This window comes from Octopus bimaculoides, chromosome 4 (assembly GCF_001194135.2).
Source record: "Octopus bimaculoides isolate UCB-OBI-ISO-001 chromosome 4, ASM119413v2, whole genome shotgun sequence".
NCBI lineage: Eukaryota > Metazoa > Mollusca > Cephalopoda > Octopoda > Octopodidae > Octopus > Octopus bimaculoides.
The window spans coordinates 12,282,436-12,302,212 of record NC_068984.1 but is presented as its reverse complement, the minus strand read 5'-3'; the positions used below and the strand labels follow the sequence as shown (position 1 = coordinate 12,302,212).

Below are 19,777 nucleotides of genomic sequence, written 5' to 3'. Positions count from 1 at the left end.
ACACATATGCATGCACACACACACACGCACATCCATACACACATGAAAAACACACCTATACCTCCTACACAACCCCTCGTTCACACACACATACATAAACACACATACACACACACACATGCACACACACATGCACACACACACACACACACACAGAGATCTGCGTGCGCGCACATACCTACACATACACACACATACCTCCCTCTCTTGCACGCTCCTGTCTTTGAAAGAATTTTTTCTTCACCCATTCCCTTCTGCTCATATTATGTCTATACAGATGTCATTTTACAGACAGAGAAATGTGGACAGAACAGAGATTCATATTTTTGTTCTAATGTCTTTAACGATAATATCAAGAAATACACGTATCTGTGTACATACATACACTCATACAGAGGGAAAGAGAGAGAGTAAGTTGCAAAGCAAACTGGAAGCTAAGATAAAGATGGACAGATTTCACAAAAACTGTAATAATGATTGGAATGAAAACAGAAGTACTTTTTGGTTACTTATAAACAAATTCAATATTGAAATTAATACAAACAAAAACTGTAATTAGGCAATAGTCTTCAATATTTTAAAAACACTTCTTTACCATGTAATAGGCATATTGTTAGAAAAGAGAAAGTGAGCTTATACAAGACTTTCTTTCTTTCCCTATTAACAGATTCTCATCTTTAAATCATTCTGGCCGACCTAAACCTAACCAAATCTAATCAATAAACCTGCTATTTCAATTCTTATTCCCCATACTGATTTTTCTGTCCCTAGATTCACAACAAACACTACATGTAGTGATTTGGCTTGACCCATTTACTGTGGAAATCTGATATTTCCACTCAAAATTTCATTACTCTGAACTGTGAAAAGCAGTTTTATATACCAATCTATATTTTGTTGAAGAATGTCATGTTTGAAATTATTTCTTGTTAAGATATCTAAAGGTTATTGAACCAATGTTGCAGAAAATACCAATTCTATTTTTTGGTAGATATTTAACATCATTACTAGAATAGCCATGAAATTTAATTTCACAGTTAAAGGATTAATGACAATACATTTCCAAATGCTCCCTAACATACAAATTCCATATTAATGATATTGATCTCATTCAACTGTTCCATTCTACAAACTCAAACACTTCTCCAAAAGAAACAAGAAATTCTCTTCTCCATTGAATTCTTAGAATTTGGGGTTACACCATTATGGTCCTGGTCATGTTGATAAACACACAAACATTAAGAATACTTACTATTAGAGCCTCGAATACCAAGTTTGTCTTCAGGTTTACCATTTGTAATACCACCAAATTTCCTCTCTACAATGAATGCAGTAACTTTATCTACTTTTTCTCCCTGTAATCAAAAAGTAAGTAATAAACCCATAATTGATACTTCAGATGTATTGATGAAACAACAAAAAATAGGGAAAAAAATTAAAACAAAATTTTAATCTAAAAAATTTGAACTGTTTCATTAGTAAACAAGATGAAATTCAACTTGTCCTATTACGAGAAGTATGTAATACTAAACTACCAATATCAGTGTAGTATCCTACAAACTGTGAAGTAATTGGAATTAAAATATTTAAAATATGTCAGCAAGTTGACAACCAAAGACACTGATTTATATCCAACATCGTCCTGCACACGATACAATATTCCACTTCGTATAGTATTGTAATATAACAATTGTTCTGTTTTGTCTGGTTGACAAACTACATGTTATACTCTAATTTCATCCCTGAGTTGTTAGCAATCATCTTAATCATCATTTCATGTCTATTTTCCATGTTGGCATAGCTTTGATGGTTTGACAGGATCCAGAGAGCCACAGAGCTGCATCAAGCACCTATGTGATATGAAAGACAATGACTACAAGCTATTTGGCTCAATATTCTTACAGTTCCATCAATTCCCTACCTTGCATTGCTACTTTCTTTTTATCAACCTCAAAAGGACAAAATGCAAAGTTCATTGTGGCAAGAACTTTTCTGCTAAGAAGTTTTAATTCTATAGCGCTAAGAGCACCGTCCGAGCGTGATCGTTGCCAGAGCAGCTGCCTGGCTTCCGTGCCAGTGGCACGTAAATAGCACCACTTGAGCATGCTCGTTACAAGCGTCACCTTCCTGGCACTTGTGCCAGTGGCACATGAAAAGACATTCGAGTGAGATCATTGCTAGTGCTGCTGGACTGGCTCCTGTGCAGGTGGCACATAAAATACACCATTTTGAGCATGGCCGTTGCCAGTACCGCCTGACTGGCCTTTGTGCCAGTGGCACGTAAAAAGCACCCACTACACTCTCGGAGTGGTTGGCGTTAGGAAGGGCATCCAGCTGTAGAAACTCCGCTAAATCAGATTGGAGCCTGGTGTAGCCATCTGGTTTGCCAGTCCTCAGTCAAATTGTCCAACCCATGCTAGCATGGAAGGTGGACATTACACAATGGTGATGATGATGATTTTTCATATTTGGTCACATGAGATAATTTTTAATAGAACAATGGTTTTTACAGCTTTTTGCTTTTCCTATCACCAACCAGTAGTATAATCTGCTTTTGTTGATTAGACAAACTAGCAAAAGCAGAAGAGCCTCATTCAGCAATACAATAATGACTGTAGAAAAACTTAAACATGAGTATGTGGCCAGCAGTCAGTAAGTAACATAGTTCCTAACCTTGTAGCCATTATACCTCACAGGAATCACCATCATCATTTTAACATCCACTTACATCCATACTTGCATGGATCAGAGGAATTCACTGAAACAGATTTTCTACAACTGGATGTCCTTCCTGTTGCCAACTCTCACCTGTTTCCAGATAAGGAAATATTTTACCTTGGCAGGGAATACTTTCATGGTAGACTGGAAATGGATGATACTGCTTGTATGACATCATCACTTGCTAACTACCACGAGATGTCAAGACAAGGAGATACATACACACAGAATTATATATATATATATATATATATATATATATATATACGCATGCACACACACAGCAAGCATCTTTCAGTTTCTTATTTCTGTACTGCCCACAAGGGGCTACACACAGAGGGGACAAACAAGGACAGACAAACGGATTAAGTCAATTATATTGACCCCAAATCTACTCAAAAGGCTTTGGCTGGCCAGTCTTTCATAATAGAAGACACATGCCCAAGGTGCCAGGCAATGAGACTGAACTTGAAATCGTCTGATTGAGAAGCAAATGCCACAACCATACAGCCATGCCTTTCACCTGTACACTTGATTACTTTATTTTCCTTTTTAAACAAGATGGTATATAAATTTAAGGAAGTTTGAGCTTTGACTTCACAGAATATCATACCTTATCATTTATCAATTCTGTTCTAGCAAAAACTGTGAAGACATCAGCAATGCCTCCATTAGAGATCCATATTTTGCCACCATTAAGTAAATATGTTTTGCCGTCCTCAGAGAGAGTCGCTCGAGTCTGGATAGATGCTGCGTCACTTCCACTAAAAGAAGCAATGAATCAGAAATTAGTAGAAAAAACACAAACAAAAAAATTCTGTAAACATTTCGATACCAGCCTACATGAGACCACCTCTGGTCCTGTGATATAAACTGTTCATTTTAATGTGTTCATATTTAAACTGAAATCTTCCATCATATCTTCAATCTTTGCTGAGCTCCAGAATTACTACTTAATGAAAAACTTGATTATTTCTAAAAATTGGAAACACAGGTAGTATTTCATTTATCACTTATAAAGTTATGGTTTTAGACAAGATTAATTGTAAAATATTTCGTGAATATAACAGATTTCAAGACCAACAAAATTACAGTTGTCCTGGTCAGCCAAATAATTCTTTTATTCTTTTACTTGTTTCAGTCATTTGACTGTGGCCATGCTGGAGTACCGCCTTTAGTCGAGCAAATCGACCCCAGAGCTTATTCTTTGTAAGCCTAGTACTTATTCTATTGGTCTCTTTTGCCAAAGTGCTAAGTTACTGGGATGTAAACACACTAGCATCGGTAGTCAAGCGATGTTAGGGTGATAAACACAGACACACAAACATACACACACACACATATACACATATACGACGGGCTTCTTCCAGTTTCCGTCTACCAAATCCACTCACAAGGCTTTGGTCGGCCCGAGGCTATAGTAGAAGACACTTGCCCAAGGTGCCATGCAGTGGAACTGAACCCAGGACCATGTGGTTGATAAGTAAGCTACTTACCACACAGCCACTCCTGCGTCTATGTAAGTTCATTGTTTCGTTCTAAGATTTAAGTAGATCTTTAATGTAACTGGCTCTCTGTCGGTTACGTCAATGAGGGTTCAAGTTGATCTGCTCACGAGATTAATGTGTAAGTGGTTGAACACTCCACAGATACGCATACCCTTAACGTAGTTCTCAGAGAGATTCAGCAGGACACAGAGTGTGACAAGGCTGGCCCTTTGAAATACGGGTACTACTCATTTTTGCCAGCTCAGTGGATTGGTGCAAAGTGAAAATAAAGTGTGTTGGTCAAGGACACAATGTACCACTGGGAATCAAACTCACAGCCTTACGATTGCGAGTCAAATACCCTAACCACTAAGCCACACACCTCCATAGATCTTTAATTTACAATAACTTATGACATCTAGTTTGAACAACAATATTTTTTGAAGTAATTTCTCACCTGGAAGGCTCTGTCAAACAAAAAGCAGCAATTTCTTCCCCAGCAGCAAGTTTGGGTAAATATTTCATCTTTTGTTCTTCATTTCCAAACAAAAGAATTCCCTATAAAATTGAAGAAATTCAATATTAAACATAAAACTTTCATTTCACATTGCAAAATGTACATTAAATGGAATAACTGTGTCTTTTATTATTAGTTCATTGCTTATGAGTTTCTTTGATTTCATTTGTGAAGTAAATCAAGAATTAAAATAAGAAAAATAACATAAGAGGATAAATAAATAAATAAATAATACAGGGTAAAATAAAAAAGACTGATGATTATAGGTAATTAACAAAACAATTTCAATATCAAAAATTAAGAAGATTACTTGCTAACAGGAAAAAAAATCATTTAGAAAATGCCGGTTGAGTATTTCAAGATGGATCAAATCCACTTTCAAAACGAGAATTTATTTTACAATTTTTGTAGGAATTATTATTAGAGAACTAAAAATTAATGAAATTATATATTTAAAAAGGAGGGGGGCGGTATGAATATGATCATAATGTGGGATCAGGTCAGAACGCTTTGATTATAAACCTCCCCGCAGCTATAGGTGTATTGAGAAAGCTATTGAATCTGTCAAACATGATGTAACTGTTTTCGGTATCCAAGGAAATTATCAGTCTACAAGCATTTGCTCACAACTCATCCAAAGACTTGACTGTATTCCTTCAATAATCATTCTCAACTTTGACCAGCCAAGGTTCAAACTCAGACTAGTTACATTGAATTTTGAGCTCTACTGGCACACATCCATGTTGATTAGTCTCTGATAAAGCTAGGCATTAAAATAGAAAATCCTTATCAAACTCATCCTGGTTTACTTTCTGATATATGCCCAAGGCTACGCAGTGAAGCTTCCTTGAATCAAAACTCAGTTTTAGCTTATGTGATGATGAACAGATATGGAAATTTGTCTTACCTAAAGACATGTAAAAAGGTAATGCAAGCTGGTCTGATGATACAAAGCAACAATGAGCAGGAATGAAACAGCCACGGAAAACTAACAAAGTCATCTATGAATCATGATAGTTTTAAATTCAGATACAAACTACTGTTTTAAAATGCCTGCAGTTTATGAAATAAGGCTCATCTTTTTGATTCTTAGGTTAAAAGTAGTGATCCCAGTTTCATTACAGTCACAGAAACCTGGTCACATCTTTTACAATAGTGTTTTTAGCATGGCTGATAACAACTTGTTTCGCAACGGCAACTTTAACACCATATTTTAGCCAGCCACATTATCAATGCCTGTAACAAAACTCTTTTCCAATTTGTTTTTACACACATCAATATGTTTATTATTTTTGGCATTAACTGATTGGCTCTGAAAGTGGGAACGATTACATGAAATGCTGAAGCAAAAAATTTTAGCAAGTCAGGTTTTCTAAAATCAATCATTTAACAATAACTGATATTAATAATACCTGAAAAAATTTCCAAAATTGAATTAATTTATAAACAATATCACAATTAGATTTTTTTAAAATACTATTTTCCTACTTTGGACATGTAGGCATGATTATAGGTGCAGGCGTGGTTGTGCAGTAAGAAGTTTGCTTCCCAACCATATAGTTCTGGGTTCAAGTCCCACTGCTTAGAACATTGGGAAAGTGTCTTCTACTATATAGCCTCAGGCTATAGTAGATTTGTGAGTAGATTTGGTACATGGAAACTGAAAGAAGCCCATCATGTATGTGTGTGTGTGTGTTGGTGTCTGTCCCCACCACCACACTGTTTGACAACTGATGTTGGTTTGTTTACATCCCCATAACTTAGCAGTTCAGCAAAAGAGACTGATAGAATAAATACCAAGCTTAAAAAAAAGGACTGGCATTGATTCATTCAACAAAAAGTTCTTTAACCCTTTCATTACTGTATTTAGTTTGAGATGATCTGTGTTTCTTTCAATTAATTTAAAATATAACAAAGAATTTAGCAAAATAACTTAGTTATCATTAAGCTAGTGTTAGGAACATAAATTGTGACTAAGGTTTGGTGGAAGATTTTAATTCAAAACTAATGAAAACAAAACATTTGTACTCAGAGCCAGAGCCAGTTTTAGCTGGGTTGGTAATGAAAGGGTTAAGGTGCTGCCCCAGCATAGCTGCAGGCCAATGGAACAATGGAAAGATGAAAAAAGATGAAGTGAAATTTTTGTTTACCTTCAAACCTATAGATTGGTGTGCTGCTAATGTTACAGCAATTGATGAATCTAAAGCTGTTGCTTCTGCAAGTCTTGCGTATTTGGTAGCATTTAATCCAAGTCCACCTGAAACGAATTAAAATAATTTATTAGTTCCTCTTGCTTAAGCTACCAAACTACAGGGTGTCCACAAGGTCTGGGTACATGGAGTAAATAAAATCATAACATAAACAATTAAATATAAGAAATAATAATTTCTTAAAGTATGTGTTAATCCCCATGTACCCAGACTTTGTGGACACCCTGTACTATATTTACAATCTTATTCTGAACTAGAGAAATGACATTGTTGAGAATATAGTTCAGAATGGTTTTAACCTTTTTTTTTTTTTTTTTTTTTTTTGCGCCCTTTTAAAGCCTAGCTAGGCCCATGGGCCCGGTTTCCCAGTTTCTATGGTGTATGTGTTCCCCCCAGCTGGACAGGACACCAGTCTGGTCTGGGAATCGAAACCGCGATCCTTCGACCACGAGTCCGCTGCCTTAAGCACTGGGCCATTGCGCCTCCACAATGGTTTTAACTACTGCAAGATTAATTTGAAACATTCATATTCCTGTCTAATAGATTCACTACAGGAAAACTTCAGAAAAGAGAAAGAAAAATGCAGACAGTATATATTTCATTTTGTATTGGGTTTGCAAAATACTTGATGTGAAATTGTGTGTTGAAACATATTTTGTTGTATCTTGGGAGGATCATTATGTCACTAATAAACACATGTACTGGTTCTATTTCACTGTTTTATTTTTCATTCATCAGTTGGTCAATTATTTAACTAATTGATTAATAGATTGTTTGATTAATCATTCATTCAATCAATCAATTAATGTCAAAGTCTTTTCATTATCATTCATAACCTCATCAATGATATAATCTTTCTATCCAAGCCTGCTTGGCAGTAGATAATTTCTGCTACCTAGGTAACCTAATTAACAGTGGAGGAGGATGTACCAAAAGTATAATTGCTAGAATAAGAATGCAATGCAGAAAATTCAGAGAGCTTTTACCTGTGTTGGCAACCAAAGGACTCTCTGAGTGAAAGGAAAACTGTATGATGCATGTATACGAACTGCAATGCTACATGGTAATAAGATGTGGGATCTGAATGCAGAGGACATGCAAAGACTAGAGAGAAATGAACCTGGTATGCTCTGCTGGATGTGCAATGTCATTGTACATGTGCAACAGAGCACTAGTGTATTGAGAGAAAAGTTAGGCATGAGAGGAATTAGATGCAGTGTGCAAGAGAGAAGATGATTGTGCTGGTTTGGTCATGTGATGCAGATGGATGTAGACAGTTGTGTAAAGAAGGACCAATGACTTAAAGTGGATGGTATCCGTGAAAGGGGGAGACCCAGGAAGACATAGGGAAGAGTATTGAAGGCCAATCTCAAAACACTGAACTTTACGAAGATATGACAAAGGACCAAGATATGCCTTCTAAGTGAATTTGGTATGCAGAAACTACATGGAAGCCATTGTGTGTGCATGTGTCTTTGTATTTGTCCCTCCTGCCACTTAACAACCAGTGTTGGTTTGTTCACATCCCTGTGACTTAGCAATTCAGCAAAAGATAAAAGCTGTAATGTGCAAAGAGATAAGTCTATGGTGGTATAGCCAATGTGATGCATACAAAGGATAATGATTGAGTGAAGAAGCGTTTGGCAATCCAAATAGAAGAGGGAGATATAAGAAAAAGTACTGATGGGAAACTGAACCTCATAAAGGAGATGACAAAAGATTACAACCAGGGTCAAGATGCTGTGATTGAGCAGGCCCATCCAACCCAAATTTGTATGGGAAAAGGAAATAGACATAAAATCATGATTTTTATCATTGTTGGAAATAACTAATTCAATGAAGCAACAAAGTTTTTTATAATCCTTGTGAAAGTCCTTGGAACTTTTCTTTCAGTACAGTATATTATTGTTTTAGAAATTTTAGGTATCGTGGAATGAAGATTGTAGTTAAGTAATCAGAAATTAAGAGATTTAAAAAACAAAAAATATAACAGAAACAATTTTTTTGTGTGAGTAAACAATAATTTGAACAGAAGATTCAAGGCAGCCTAGTGACTTTAAATACTAATGATAATAAACATATCATTATCATTGTACATCCATTCCTCTCCATGCTTGCATGGGTTGGATAGATCTTTTTCAGCATTGTCTCACCACTTGTGGTTATTTGTCATCTTCCTCATGACATCAATCCTCACCATCTATTCCCGTCTTTCTTTTCCATGGATTCCTTCAACTTGATTGTCAAGCATTTCTTTATATAATTGTCATCCACCATACAAATCACAAGTCTGTACCAGTTCAATTGTTTTTCATGCACTGATGCAATTACATTATATAATCAGTGGAGCTAATTAGTATCATTTCTTCCCAACTTTCACACAACCTCTATGTTCAGTGTTCATGTTTGCTGCAATGCAGCATCACACATTGAATACAAGTTTTATACACTCAGCCCTTCATTCAGAGAGATAACATCTTTGTTGTTGTCAGTAGAAATAGTAGCTCTCTTAACCTTCTGTAATGTCTATGGCACACCAAACTTCACTGCTAATTAAGTCATCTAAGAAATAGAAACTGTCAACAACTTCTATGGAACTTTCCAAGTTGATAAAATATATTTTATTCTCTTAGTTAATTTCTCCTGCACATCTACTACAGATGAAGTCCTGTTTGGGCATCCTTAGTTTATATTCAGTACATTGTATGGAATTCTCATCAAACAATTTTCTGCATATCATGCATGCACAGTCACTACCCTAATGGTTGTAGAATTTTATCTACCTTACTTGCTCCCTAAAACCTTGTCTTTGCTAAGTTTACTATAAGATCGCTTGAATCTAGATTTACCATCTACATTTGGAAATTCTTGATTAATTTTCAACTGACTCAGGTAGGAAAACTAGGCCATCAGCAAACAGAGGAGGTTCCAACAGCTCGTCTTAAATTTCTCTGTTATGACGAAGAATTGTGATAAACAAGAGGAGGTTAAGAACCAAGAATTTACCTGCATGCTAAATTCTTTCCTGAACTCACAGCATCTCAATACATAACTTGCATGACTCTATCAGACCACAGAATAGGATACTCTGTCAAAGAGCCTCACCAAGTGAAGAAAATATTAAACAAACTTTTCTAAATTTTTTAAAATTTCAGTAATCATATTTACCATATTTTGTAGGTACTTGTTGGCCAAAAAGTCCCATTTCCGCTATCATTTTCAATGTGTCTTCAGGAATGTGTGCTTCATGATCAATCTTCTGAGAATCAACTGAAATACATATTAAATTACCATTAAAAATTAACAACAAATAGTTTTGAAAAGTTATTTTTATAAAAAGTGACTTGAAATCCTTCAAATAAACTTACAAAAAAAAATGCTAATGATTCTAAATTAGTAACAAACACAAAACCTGTCACCCATATGAGAATTTTATCTATTTGGTTATTTTGCCTTTACTGATAAAAAGAAAATATTTACAGTGCTGCAAAATATAATTCTATGGCAATTGAAACATTCTGACATATTTATGAATAACCATCAACAACACAACTCCCACAGTAGGGACCTGTATGCAACCACAACATACTACAAAGTATACCAAATGTATATCATGTCAATACCATGTTCTACTGTGTTAGCAGTGCTCTTACATCGCTCATTAAAGTTATCTCTGCAGATTTTCTATAGAAAATATAGCCAGCACTGACTTTTGTTATGACGTTTTGTATCTGAGATGTCAGATGTAAACAAACAATGAGATCATACAAGCTTCCAGGAATATGTTCAATATGTAAAATTAGTATATCCAATAACATTACACTGCTATATTTAAACAATGAGTTCATATGTGATTGAACTAAATAACACAAAATTACTTTGCCCACCACTGCACTAAATTTTACTAATTCAATGCAAGAATACAGTATTTTCTTTGTATTGAACATTATATTTTGCTGCTTTCATAGTGGTCAATGCCAGAGCCGCTTGACAGGTCCTGTGCCGGTGGCACGTAAAAAGCACCATTCAAGCATGATCGTTGCCAGTACCACCTGACTGGCTCCATGCCGGTGGCAAATAAAAAGCACCATTTGAGTGTGGTTGATGCCGGTACCACGTGATTGCCCTCATGCTGATGGAACATAAAATGTACCCACTACACTCTTGGAGTAGTTGGTGTTAGGAAGGGCATCCAGCTGTAGAAACCTTGCCCGATCAGATTGGAGCCTGGTGCAGCCTTCTGGCTTGCCAGCCCTCAGTCAAACCGTCCAACCCATGCCAGCATGGAAAGCAGACATTAAACGACGACGACGATGATGATGATGATTGTGTTACCTTTACGTTTTATTATTTCTGCTTTGTTGATTTCAAATTTAGTCATTTATCAAATTACATTTCTCATATGATAACAATGTCGCTCTCCCCACACATACACACTAACACAGTTGCTGGTCACAGAATTTGTAAAATAATGTATATAATTTCTGAAAATACTAATAAGGTGGAATTTACCTTCTTCCAAGAAGAAACGCTCCACTTGTTCATGCATTTGGTTAAGTTCATCAAGTTCTTCATTGTTTGATATTTCAGGGTAAACAAGATTTGACTAGAATAAAAAAACATATATAAATATAATACATTGAAAACAAAGTACATCATCAGTTGGATTTTCTTATGCCATAAAAATAACACCACACCATTAGAGAAGCTGCAAGTATCAGATATATAAATCTAAACATATGCTGAGTAATTATGTAAATTTGTATAGGGCGTCTTTTTTTTCAATATAAAACTATATCAAGATTTATCATCCCTCAATGAGGAAATAGCAAGGGACCAGGAGACGTGGTAATTTGCTGTAGTTAATAAGACACATCAAGGTACGTAAAATTGCTTGTTTCAGTCATTTGCCTGTAGCCATGCTGGAGCACTGCCTTTAGTCGCACAAATTGACCCCAGGACTTATTCTTTGCAAGCCTAGTACTTATACTATTGGTCTCTTTTGCCGAACTGCTAAGTTACAGGGATGTGAACACACCAGCATCAGTTGTCAAGCGATGGAGGGGAGGAGGACACAAACAAATTCACACATATACATATATATCTGATGGGCTTCTTTCAGTTTCCATCTACCAAATCCACTCACAAGGTTTTGTGTCGACCAAGGTTATAGTAGAAGACACTTGCCCAAGGTGCCATGTGGTTGGTAAGCAAGCTATTACCACACAGCCACTCCTTCACCTATAAGATTTCTTAAATATGAAATGGCCATGAGGGGCCATGTGAGTAAAATAGGAATCAAAGGGATTCATAGGCAAAAAATGGTTGGGAACCACTGCTCTAGACAAATGGACACAATTTCAAAACATTCTCTGAAAATCTGTGATGAATAATTATCTTAATCTACAGAAGAGAAAAGAGTACAGTTTTCTTTATGCATCTTGGAACAAGACACAAGGTTGAAAATGAATGAAAAATACATTTTTAACATTGATATGAATAAAAATGGCACCCATGCCGATGGCACATAAAATGCACCACTTGAGCATTGGGCCTCACAGAGGCAATGTGGCTGATACTGATGTCACATAACAGGCATCAGTGCCAGTGGCACATAAAAAACACCAATCGAGTACTGGGCCCCACGGAAATAATGTGACCAATGCTGGTGTCTTATAACTGGAACCCGTGCTGGTGGCACATAACAGCACCTATTACACTCTTGGAGTGGTTGGCATTAGGAAGGGCATCCAGCTGTAGAAACCATGCTGAATCAGACTGAAGTCTGGTGCAGCTCCTCAGCTTACCAGCCCTAGTCAAACCGTCCAACCCATGCCAGCATGGACAACAGACGTTAAATGATGATGATGATGAAGTTGTAGCTGTGATTTGGAACCTCAACCAATAGACAATAATTCAAACACCACAAGCAAGCCACCATAGTTTCACTCGATTGAATCAACCAATCAGTGTGTTGGCATTGCACAGTTTTTGGCTTCTGGCCCCCTCTAAAAAAACCATTTGGTACACAGCTTAGAGCACAGATGTCCAGGGGCAGACAGCCAAAGATCTCTGTTGCACAGTAGACTTCAAATATTTTAGAGTCAACTGCATGTTGTCACATAGTTTTTAATAATTCAGACCAGTCTGTCTCTCTCCCAGTCAGTAAACATTTATGCTAGTCATTGTAAATAGCTAACACTTGATATTTTTATGTCACACAGTGAACAAAATATATTTTCATTCACCATCTCCCCATTACAGCAACAAAAGCCACCATTGTGATAAAGTTGTGACTCAGCATAAACTCAAGAAAACCTTTAATGTACATCTTTACTGTAAGAAACATTATTAATACTATAAGTGGGTGAAAAACAGACTTGTTTTCTGTACTCTTTATAACAAATTATTTAGTGCACTTTTTTCACTGTGAGAAATTGAGTTATGTTGGAGTTTCCTTCAAGGCCAGCCATAATCAAACAGGCATGATTAAAAGGCATTCCAGCCATAAACATCCATCCTTCTCTTGAGAAGGTAAGGAACAAAATACCAGTGCAACTACCACCACTTAACAAACTCAGGCTTAATCTCACATTGTCCGTTAATACACTTGGCAATAAAATAATCTATGTAATGTTATACCTGGTTTTATCTATATAATTTATATCTCCGTCTTAGTTTAATATAAATGCTTTGACATTTAAATATGACATGTCAAAACTGTTTACAAGTTTCTCTTATCAAACCAAAGAGCTTTTGCTCCTTTGAAGAATATGAATAATGTTGCTATTCTTAACTTGACATCTCTAAGTCCTTTATCAAAGGTTCCCATTTTATCTCCCATTCTCAACAAAGTTCTCCTATTAATGTTATCAATGTACCACATTGAATCACCTTTTTAATCACCAAATACATTCATTGTACCCATATTCATAATCAAGCCATTATCATCATTTTCATTTTAACATCCATGTTCACAAGTGTCATATGAAATTCATTGAGTTAGATTTTCTACAGTCAGATGCTCTTCCTGTTGACCATCCTCACCACTTTTCCAAGTAATGTTTCCCCTAGTCTTTTGAACAAGAATAGCACAATGGCCAGACATGCTTACACAGAAGATTACAAACAAAGAACCCCACTTGAATGATAGTGACGTGTTTGAAATTAGCCTGTGATGTCAAGGGGAGACACAAACACACATATGTATATAGCAAAACAGGGGATTGGGAAAATTTTTTGATATGATTTATTCACCATTACACATGTTTCATTTGCTAATTGGAGTTATAAAATTGTATATGCAAGAGAAACATAAGATATCTCCAATTAGAAATTCTTCAGAGAGAGAATCAAATAACACTTTGAAGTACTGGAATAAGCAGATGCATTTCAAGAGCTCACAGCTTGAATTATAGCCATATCTGCATTGTATATGTATATCATCACCATCATTTAAAGTCTGCTTTCCATGCTGGCATGGGCTGGACAGTTTGACATGAGCTGGCGAGGCAGAAGACTGCACCAGGCTTCAGTGTCTATCTTGACATAGTTTTTACAGCTGGATGCCCTTCCTAACACCACCCAACCCACAGAGTGGACTGAGTGCACAGGCAAGGTTAGTTTTGGCATGGTTTTTACAGCTAGATACCCTTCCAAATGATGACCACTTTACAGTGTGGACTGGATGTTTTTTTTATGTGGCACCAGTACTGGCAGGGTCACCAAGTAATTTGCAAGACAAAGATCCTTTCAGAGGGGAGAAGACGTTGGAGGAGGTGATCTTGTGTCAGATGATGAAAAGTTATAGTGAGACAGAAACAGGTGTCTTGCTATAGAGGAGGTACATGGTTACCTGGTAAGACAGAGAGAAAGAGAGAGAGAGTGCAAGAGTCCAAGAGAGCAAGAGAGAGATGGAGACAAAGTGCCAAAGTATGGAACAGGAATCAGAATATAAATGGGATAGTAGAGTAGAGCAAAGGAGAGATGGATGGTGGCAAACTGCCATGGCATACCCTCAAGGTATGGGGGTTAGAATATGAATGAAAGCATTTTGCCAAAGGCGCATGAGTAGGGAATAGAGACTTCACATGAATTCAAAGAGTGCGGGGGTGGAGAATGCAGTGACTGGTGAAACTTGAGTATATAGAGGGGGTTGGGGACAACATGACAGGAGAGCAGAAGATAAGCATAAGCATAGCACATGAAAAGAGGGAATTTGAGGAAGAGATGTAGTTTAGTTTGTTGGGGTAGGATGTGTGAAAAAGTTTTATTGTTGTTACATGTGGGTGGAATGCAGAGAGGTTCTAGAACTCAGTTTTGTTGACATGGGCAGGTCTTCTCAAGAAGTTCATATAAACCAAACACCTCAGCCCATTGTCATCTCCTCCATGAGGTCCAACATCCTAAGATCAGTCCTCACCACTTCATCCCATGTCTTCCTGGGTTTCCCTCTTCCACAGATGCCATCCACTCTCAGTGATCAGCACTTCTTTATACAGCCGTCTTCATTCATACGCATCACATGTCCAAACCAATGTAGTCCTCTCTCTTACATGCTGCATCTGATATCTCTTATGCTCAACTTTTCTCTCAACACATTTGCACTTTGTCACACATGAACACTGATGCTGCACATCCAATGAAGAATATTACCTACATTCCTCTCTAGTCTACGCATATTTTCTGCATTCAGAGCTCAGGAGTGTTTCAGTTTCTTATTTCTTTACTGCCCACAAGGGGCTACATGCAGAGGGGACAAACAAGGACAGACAAAGAGATTAAATCGATTATATTGACCCCAGTGCATAACTGGTATTTATGCACTGGGGTAACGGCAGAACGTAACGGCAGACAAAATACCGCTAAGCATTTCGCCCGGCGTGCTAATGTTTCTGCCAGCTCGCCACCTTGTGTTTCAGTTTCTGCCAACCAAAACTACTCACAATGCTTTGGTCAACCCAGAGCTATAGAACAAAACGATTGCCCCAAGGTGCTGTATAGTAGAACGGAATCCAAAACTACATGGTTGAGAAACAATCTTCTTAACCATACAGCCATATACAAAGTCGTGAAGTATATTTGCCTCCTAAACATGGCTGAGCCATAGGAGATGTCTTCCTGGGGCTATAAACAACAGTAGCATCATCCCCTATGGGTCAGCCACATTCAGGTGACAAATATACTTCACCATGTCATGCTGCTACTGTTTACATCTTGCTCAGAGATTTATTATTGCATATATGAAGTGTAAAACAGAAAATAACATACTAAATATCATCAGAATAATGATAGAAATGCAATACAAGTAATGTCTATATGACCAATTTACAAATAGTTTTCCTAAAATGGATTTTTTTGATGATTTACTAATAAAGCTATGAACTTCAAACAGTTGATCCAAGTGTACAAAACATTACACAATACCCACCTCTTCCACAAATATATTTGTCAAATTTGCATAAGTAATGTAGAGAGAGTTTCCCATTTTTCAATGAAGATGAAGCAATGTAATTCTCTTGAACATCATAAAAACAGATTTGCTGAACATGTCAAGCATCTTTCTATTTGAGAACACACAACTAAAGCACTCAATAACAAAAATTTAAATTATGTGCAACATAAGCAGTATTAGTTTAAAATAGCAATTTATATATAATATTTAATGCAGGTACATCACAGAAAGTCAAATTAACTGTGGTATTCATCTTGAGATATCTGTTATAAATGTACAGTCTTAAATAGCAACATTGTATATCTATAAGAGATATTATCTCTATACTACAGTTAGATTAGCTTTCTGTGATGTATCTGTATTAAGTATGACACATATATTGCTATATTAAAAATGAAATGAAAAAATCACTGCAAATGCTAAACTTGATAATCTCTAGTGATCTCTCATAGCAACCTTACAGCCGCATCTCAGAAACTAGGTTTGTTCCTCAGAGACAAGAAGTACTCTAGTCCAGATCAATATTCAGTTGTTGGCCTTCTTACAAAGTTAAACTGTGATCCATTTTAGTGTACTACTTACATAATTAAGACGACAGAGATGCTGTTACATAAAACACCCTAAAGAAGGCTATTTGACAGATTAACAAAGATTCATTAAGCAACAAGATTCATTCATTTGTTCACAGACATTTTTTCTAATCCTCCAATAGTTACAAAATCTTCTATAGGCCTATTCCATTTGCCTAGTCCTGCCCCCGCCCTCTCTCTCTCTTACATATTGTCTTATAAAGGGCATGAGCGAATCAATACAAAAAAATCTAAGTTTTAATTCTTTTGAATTCTCTCCAGGTTCACATTTTTATTGCATATGACAACCTACACAAGTTCAAACTACACATTAATAACAATTATTTTGGAGGGCACTACCCCTACTATTCAGACAAATAATAAAAGCAAACAACAAAAATCATTTGCAACCAAATTCTAATTCTTAATTGAAATTGTTTCATTGACCAACATAATCAATCTCGATTAACGTCTATAAACTGAAAGATTTCTGCTTGAAACAATAACTGAATGGATTTCTTTAAAAGTTATTTTACGTTCGCAAATCAGCCCTGATTTTTAAAAATCTATGATCGAAGGCGTGCCAACCGTAACCATCCCATCTTTTTTTTTGTATAGAACTTTATTATTAACGTGTCCTTTTAAAAAGAAATACATTACGATTTGAGGAATATTATTATTTCTAGCAAGCTACATAACTGTAGCGAAGTTCCTTTATAGCAAAGAATTATTGTATGGCAATTAGTAAAAAAAAATAAAATAAAATTTGACATAAAAAAGTGACGTAAAAATTCTTTAAATATTTCATCCAAAACAAACAGTGACAACTATTATATCAAATAACTGTTTACATATATTGTGTATACAAATTGATTTGACATTTGTATTTTAGTACATTCTCGTAACATTTTTTTACATAAATCATATCTTTTCTACATTTATTATTCTTTTAAAGGAACTAATTGAAATAACCGTTCAGTAATAAAGCCAAAATTTATTATCAATAACTTTTACTGAAATAAAACTTGTCCTGTGGTCCTCTGAATTAATGTAACTAAACTATTGCCCACCTGCTCTTGTAAGTCAATAAAATTACCCTAAATGCGAGCTTACTTAATATTAAAGCGATGAGAAAAAGTTTGCGATAAATTCCCAAATAAATAATTACAAAAGAATTTCGCTGCTATATTTCTTTTATCATAATTCCATTTGCATCCAGGATTTTTTTTTCTTTTTCTTTTTACAGAACACAGTTTTTCTTTACTAGTCAGTTACCGTTCTAATTAGTGGTTGCCGAGGTGAGAGAGAGTCGTTCTTAGTAGTAAACCAAGGTAAATAGAGTTTTTAACTATATTGCGCCATTAGAGATAGAGAACGAAGTTGATTTGGCTGCTAGCATCGTTATCAATTTTTGAAATCCTCAAATTATCAACGTGTCCTTCCTTTATGAAGAGTGCCATCTGCAAGAGATTTGGCTGCTATTCTTGTATTTTTCGTGGACCGAGAGCCCATGCCTATGTTGTTAAGCATGCGATTAAGTCAAAGTTTTTGGTTTGCGTCATGTTTACCGTGGTTCTTAAATGATAATGTTTTATGTAACTCTATATACAACAGTCCTAGTTTTTGACCGACCTTTTAGTTGAGATTAGTTTTGTAAAGTGTTTCCGATTCGAAGAGTCCTACATATTTTGGTTTAGCTTTGAGCTAAGATTAGCAGAGTTTTGCAATAAGGTCGTTGACTACATAAGTTCTACTTTCTGACCGAGGTTCATTTGAGATGAGTTGTTTTGTAAATATACACAGTTTACAACTATGGTTAAATAGACAGGGGCAATAAAAATAAAAACAAAAACAAATTAAATAGGGAACGATAGAAAATGAAGTGCAAATATTTTCAACAATTTGAATTTACATAAAACAGAATTGTATTCTACATTTTGCAGATCCAGATCAAAAATATTGTTAATGACACAGTAAGTCTACATGGATCACATTAAAAATAATTACGTAGAAAACAACACAAGGCACAGAACCAGCAGGCTTGTATTCAGAGGCCCCACGTATGTAGCCGAAAGTTGTAATTTTCATATTAATAAATAAATACTGTAGACCCTATTGCATTGCATTACCCCGGGACCTATAATGGTGTTAAGACAACCCTGTTTATAACAGCTGAGAACTTATCAAGTCAACGTGGGGTTCTTTACATAGTCGCTTCACCTAGAAATTATATCCTTATATCTTAAGGACAAAACATTAAACTTTGTGATTCTGGACGCAAACTAGTTAGAAAAAAAAAAGAAAAGAGAGTAACGACCTGAAAGCCATCGATCACAGGTTTGATCAATCAGCAACGACCGAGGTCGACGCAACAAGGACACAGGTCGGTCGTAGAGTAAATGGGGTTTTGTAAGAAGGGCCCAAGCGTAATAACATTAACTAAAAACTATCTACCAAGAATTTACTACTATCCTGATTATTGGAATTCCGAGAGACTACGAAGAAAATATCATGTCGAAAGTTGATGTCTTTATGCAACTGCGACTTTGAAATACTATGAAGTCATTTAGTCATTTTGGGAATTATATTGTATTTTATAACTTAATATTAGAACATTCGTCTTTGTTCAGTATTAATAGTATTGTTCGGTTTTTATTAAGAATCGGAAAAGAGAAAGAGAACAGTTTGATAAAATTAAATTGAACTGCAAGCGTTTGATAGTTTTTATTGATTTTGGAAATATAGAAAAGTAAAAATCAGCTCAATCTACTTATTTATAATTCCATTCCCATATCCAAGATGAATTATAGGAATATATATAT

The 19,777-nt window shown here is 35.8% G+C and overlaps 1 protein-coding gene across 1 annotated transcript in view; it reads right to left on the bottom strand.

The window, feature by feature from the left end:
- LOC106883527 (complex I assembly factor ACAD9, mitochondrial) overlaps positions 1 to 19,777 on the bottom strand; it is a 54,735-nt gene that overhangs the window by 32,585 nt on the left and 2,373 nt on the right. The window contains exons 2-7 of the mRNA XM_014934561.2: positions 11,445 to 11,538; positions 10,101 to 10,202; positions 6,873 to 6,979; positions 4,663 to 4,763; positions 3,332 to 3,482; positions 1,253 to 1,355 (exon numbers count right to left, since the gene is read on the bottom strand). Coding sequence (XP_014790047.1) covers positions 1,253 to 1,355; positions 3,332 to 3,482; positions 4,663 to 4,763; positions 6,873 to 6,979; positions 10,101 to 10,202; positions 11,445 to 11,538 — 658 coding nt within the window. The remainder of the gene's footprint in view (positions 1 to 1,252; positions 1,356 to 3,331; positions 3,483 to 4,662; positions 4,764 to 6,872; positions 6,980 to 10,100; positions 10,203 to 11,444; positions 11,539 to 19,777) is intronic.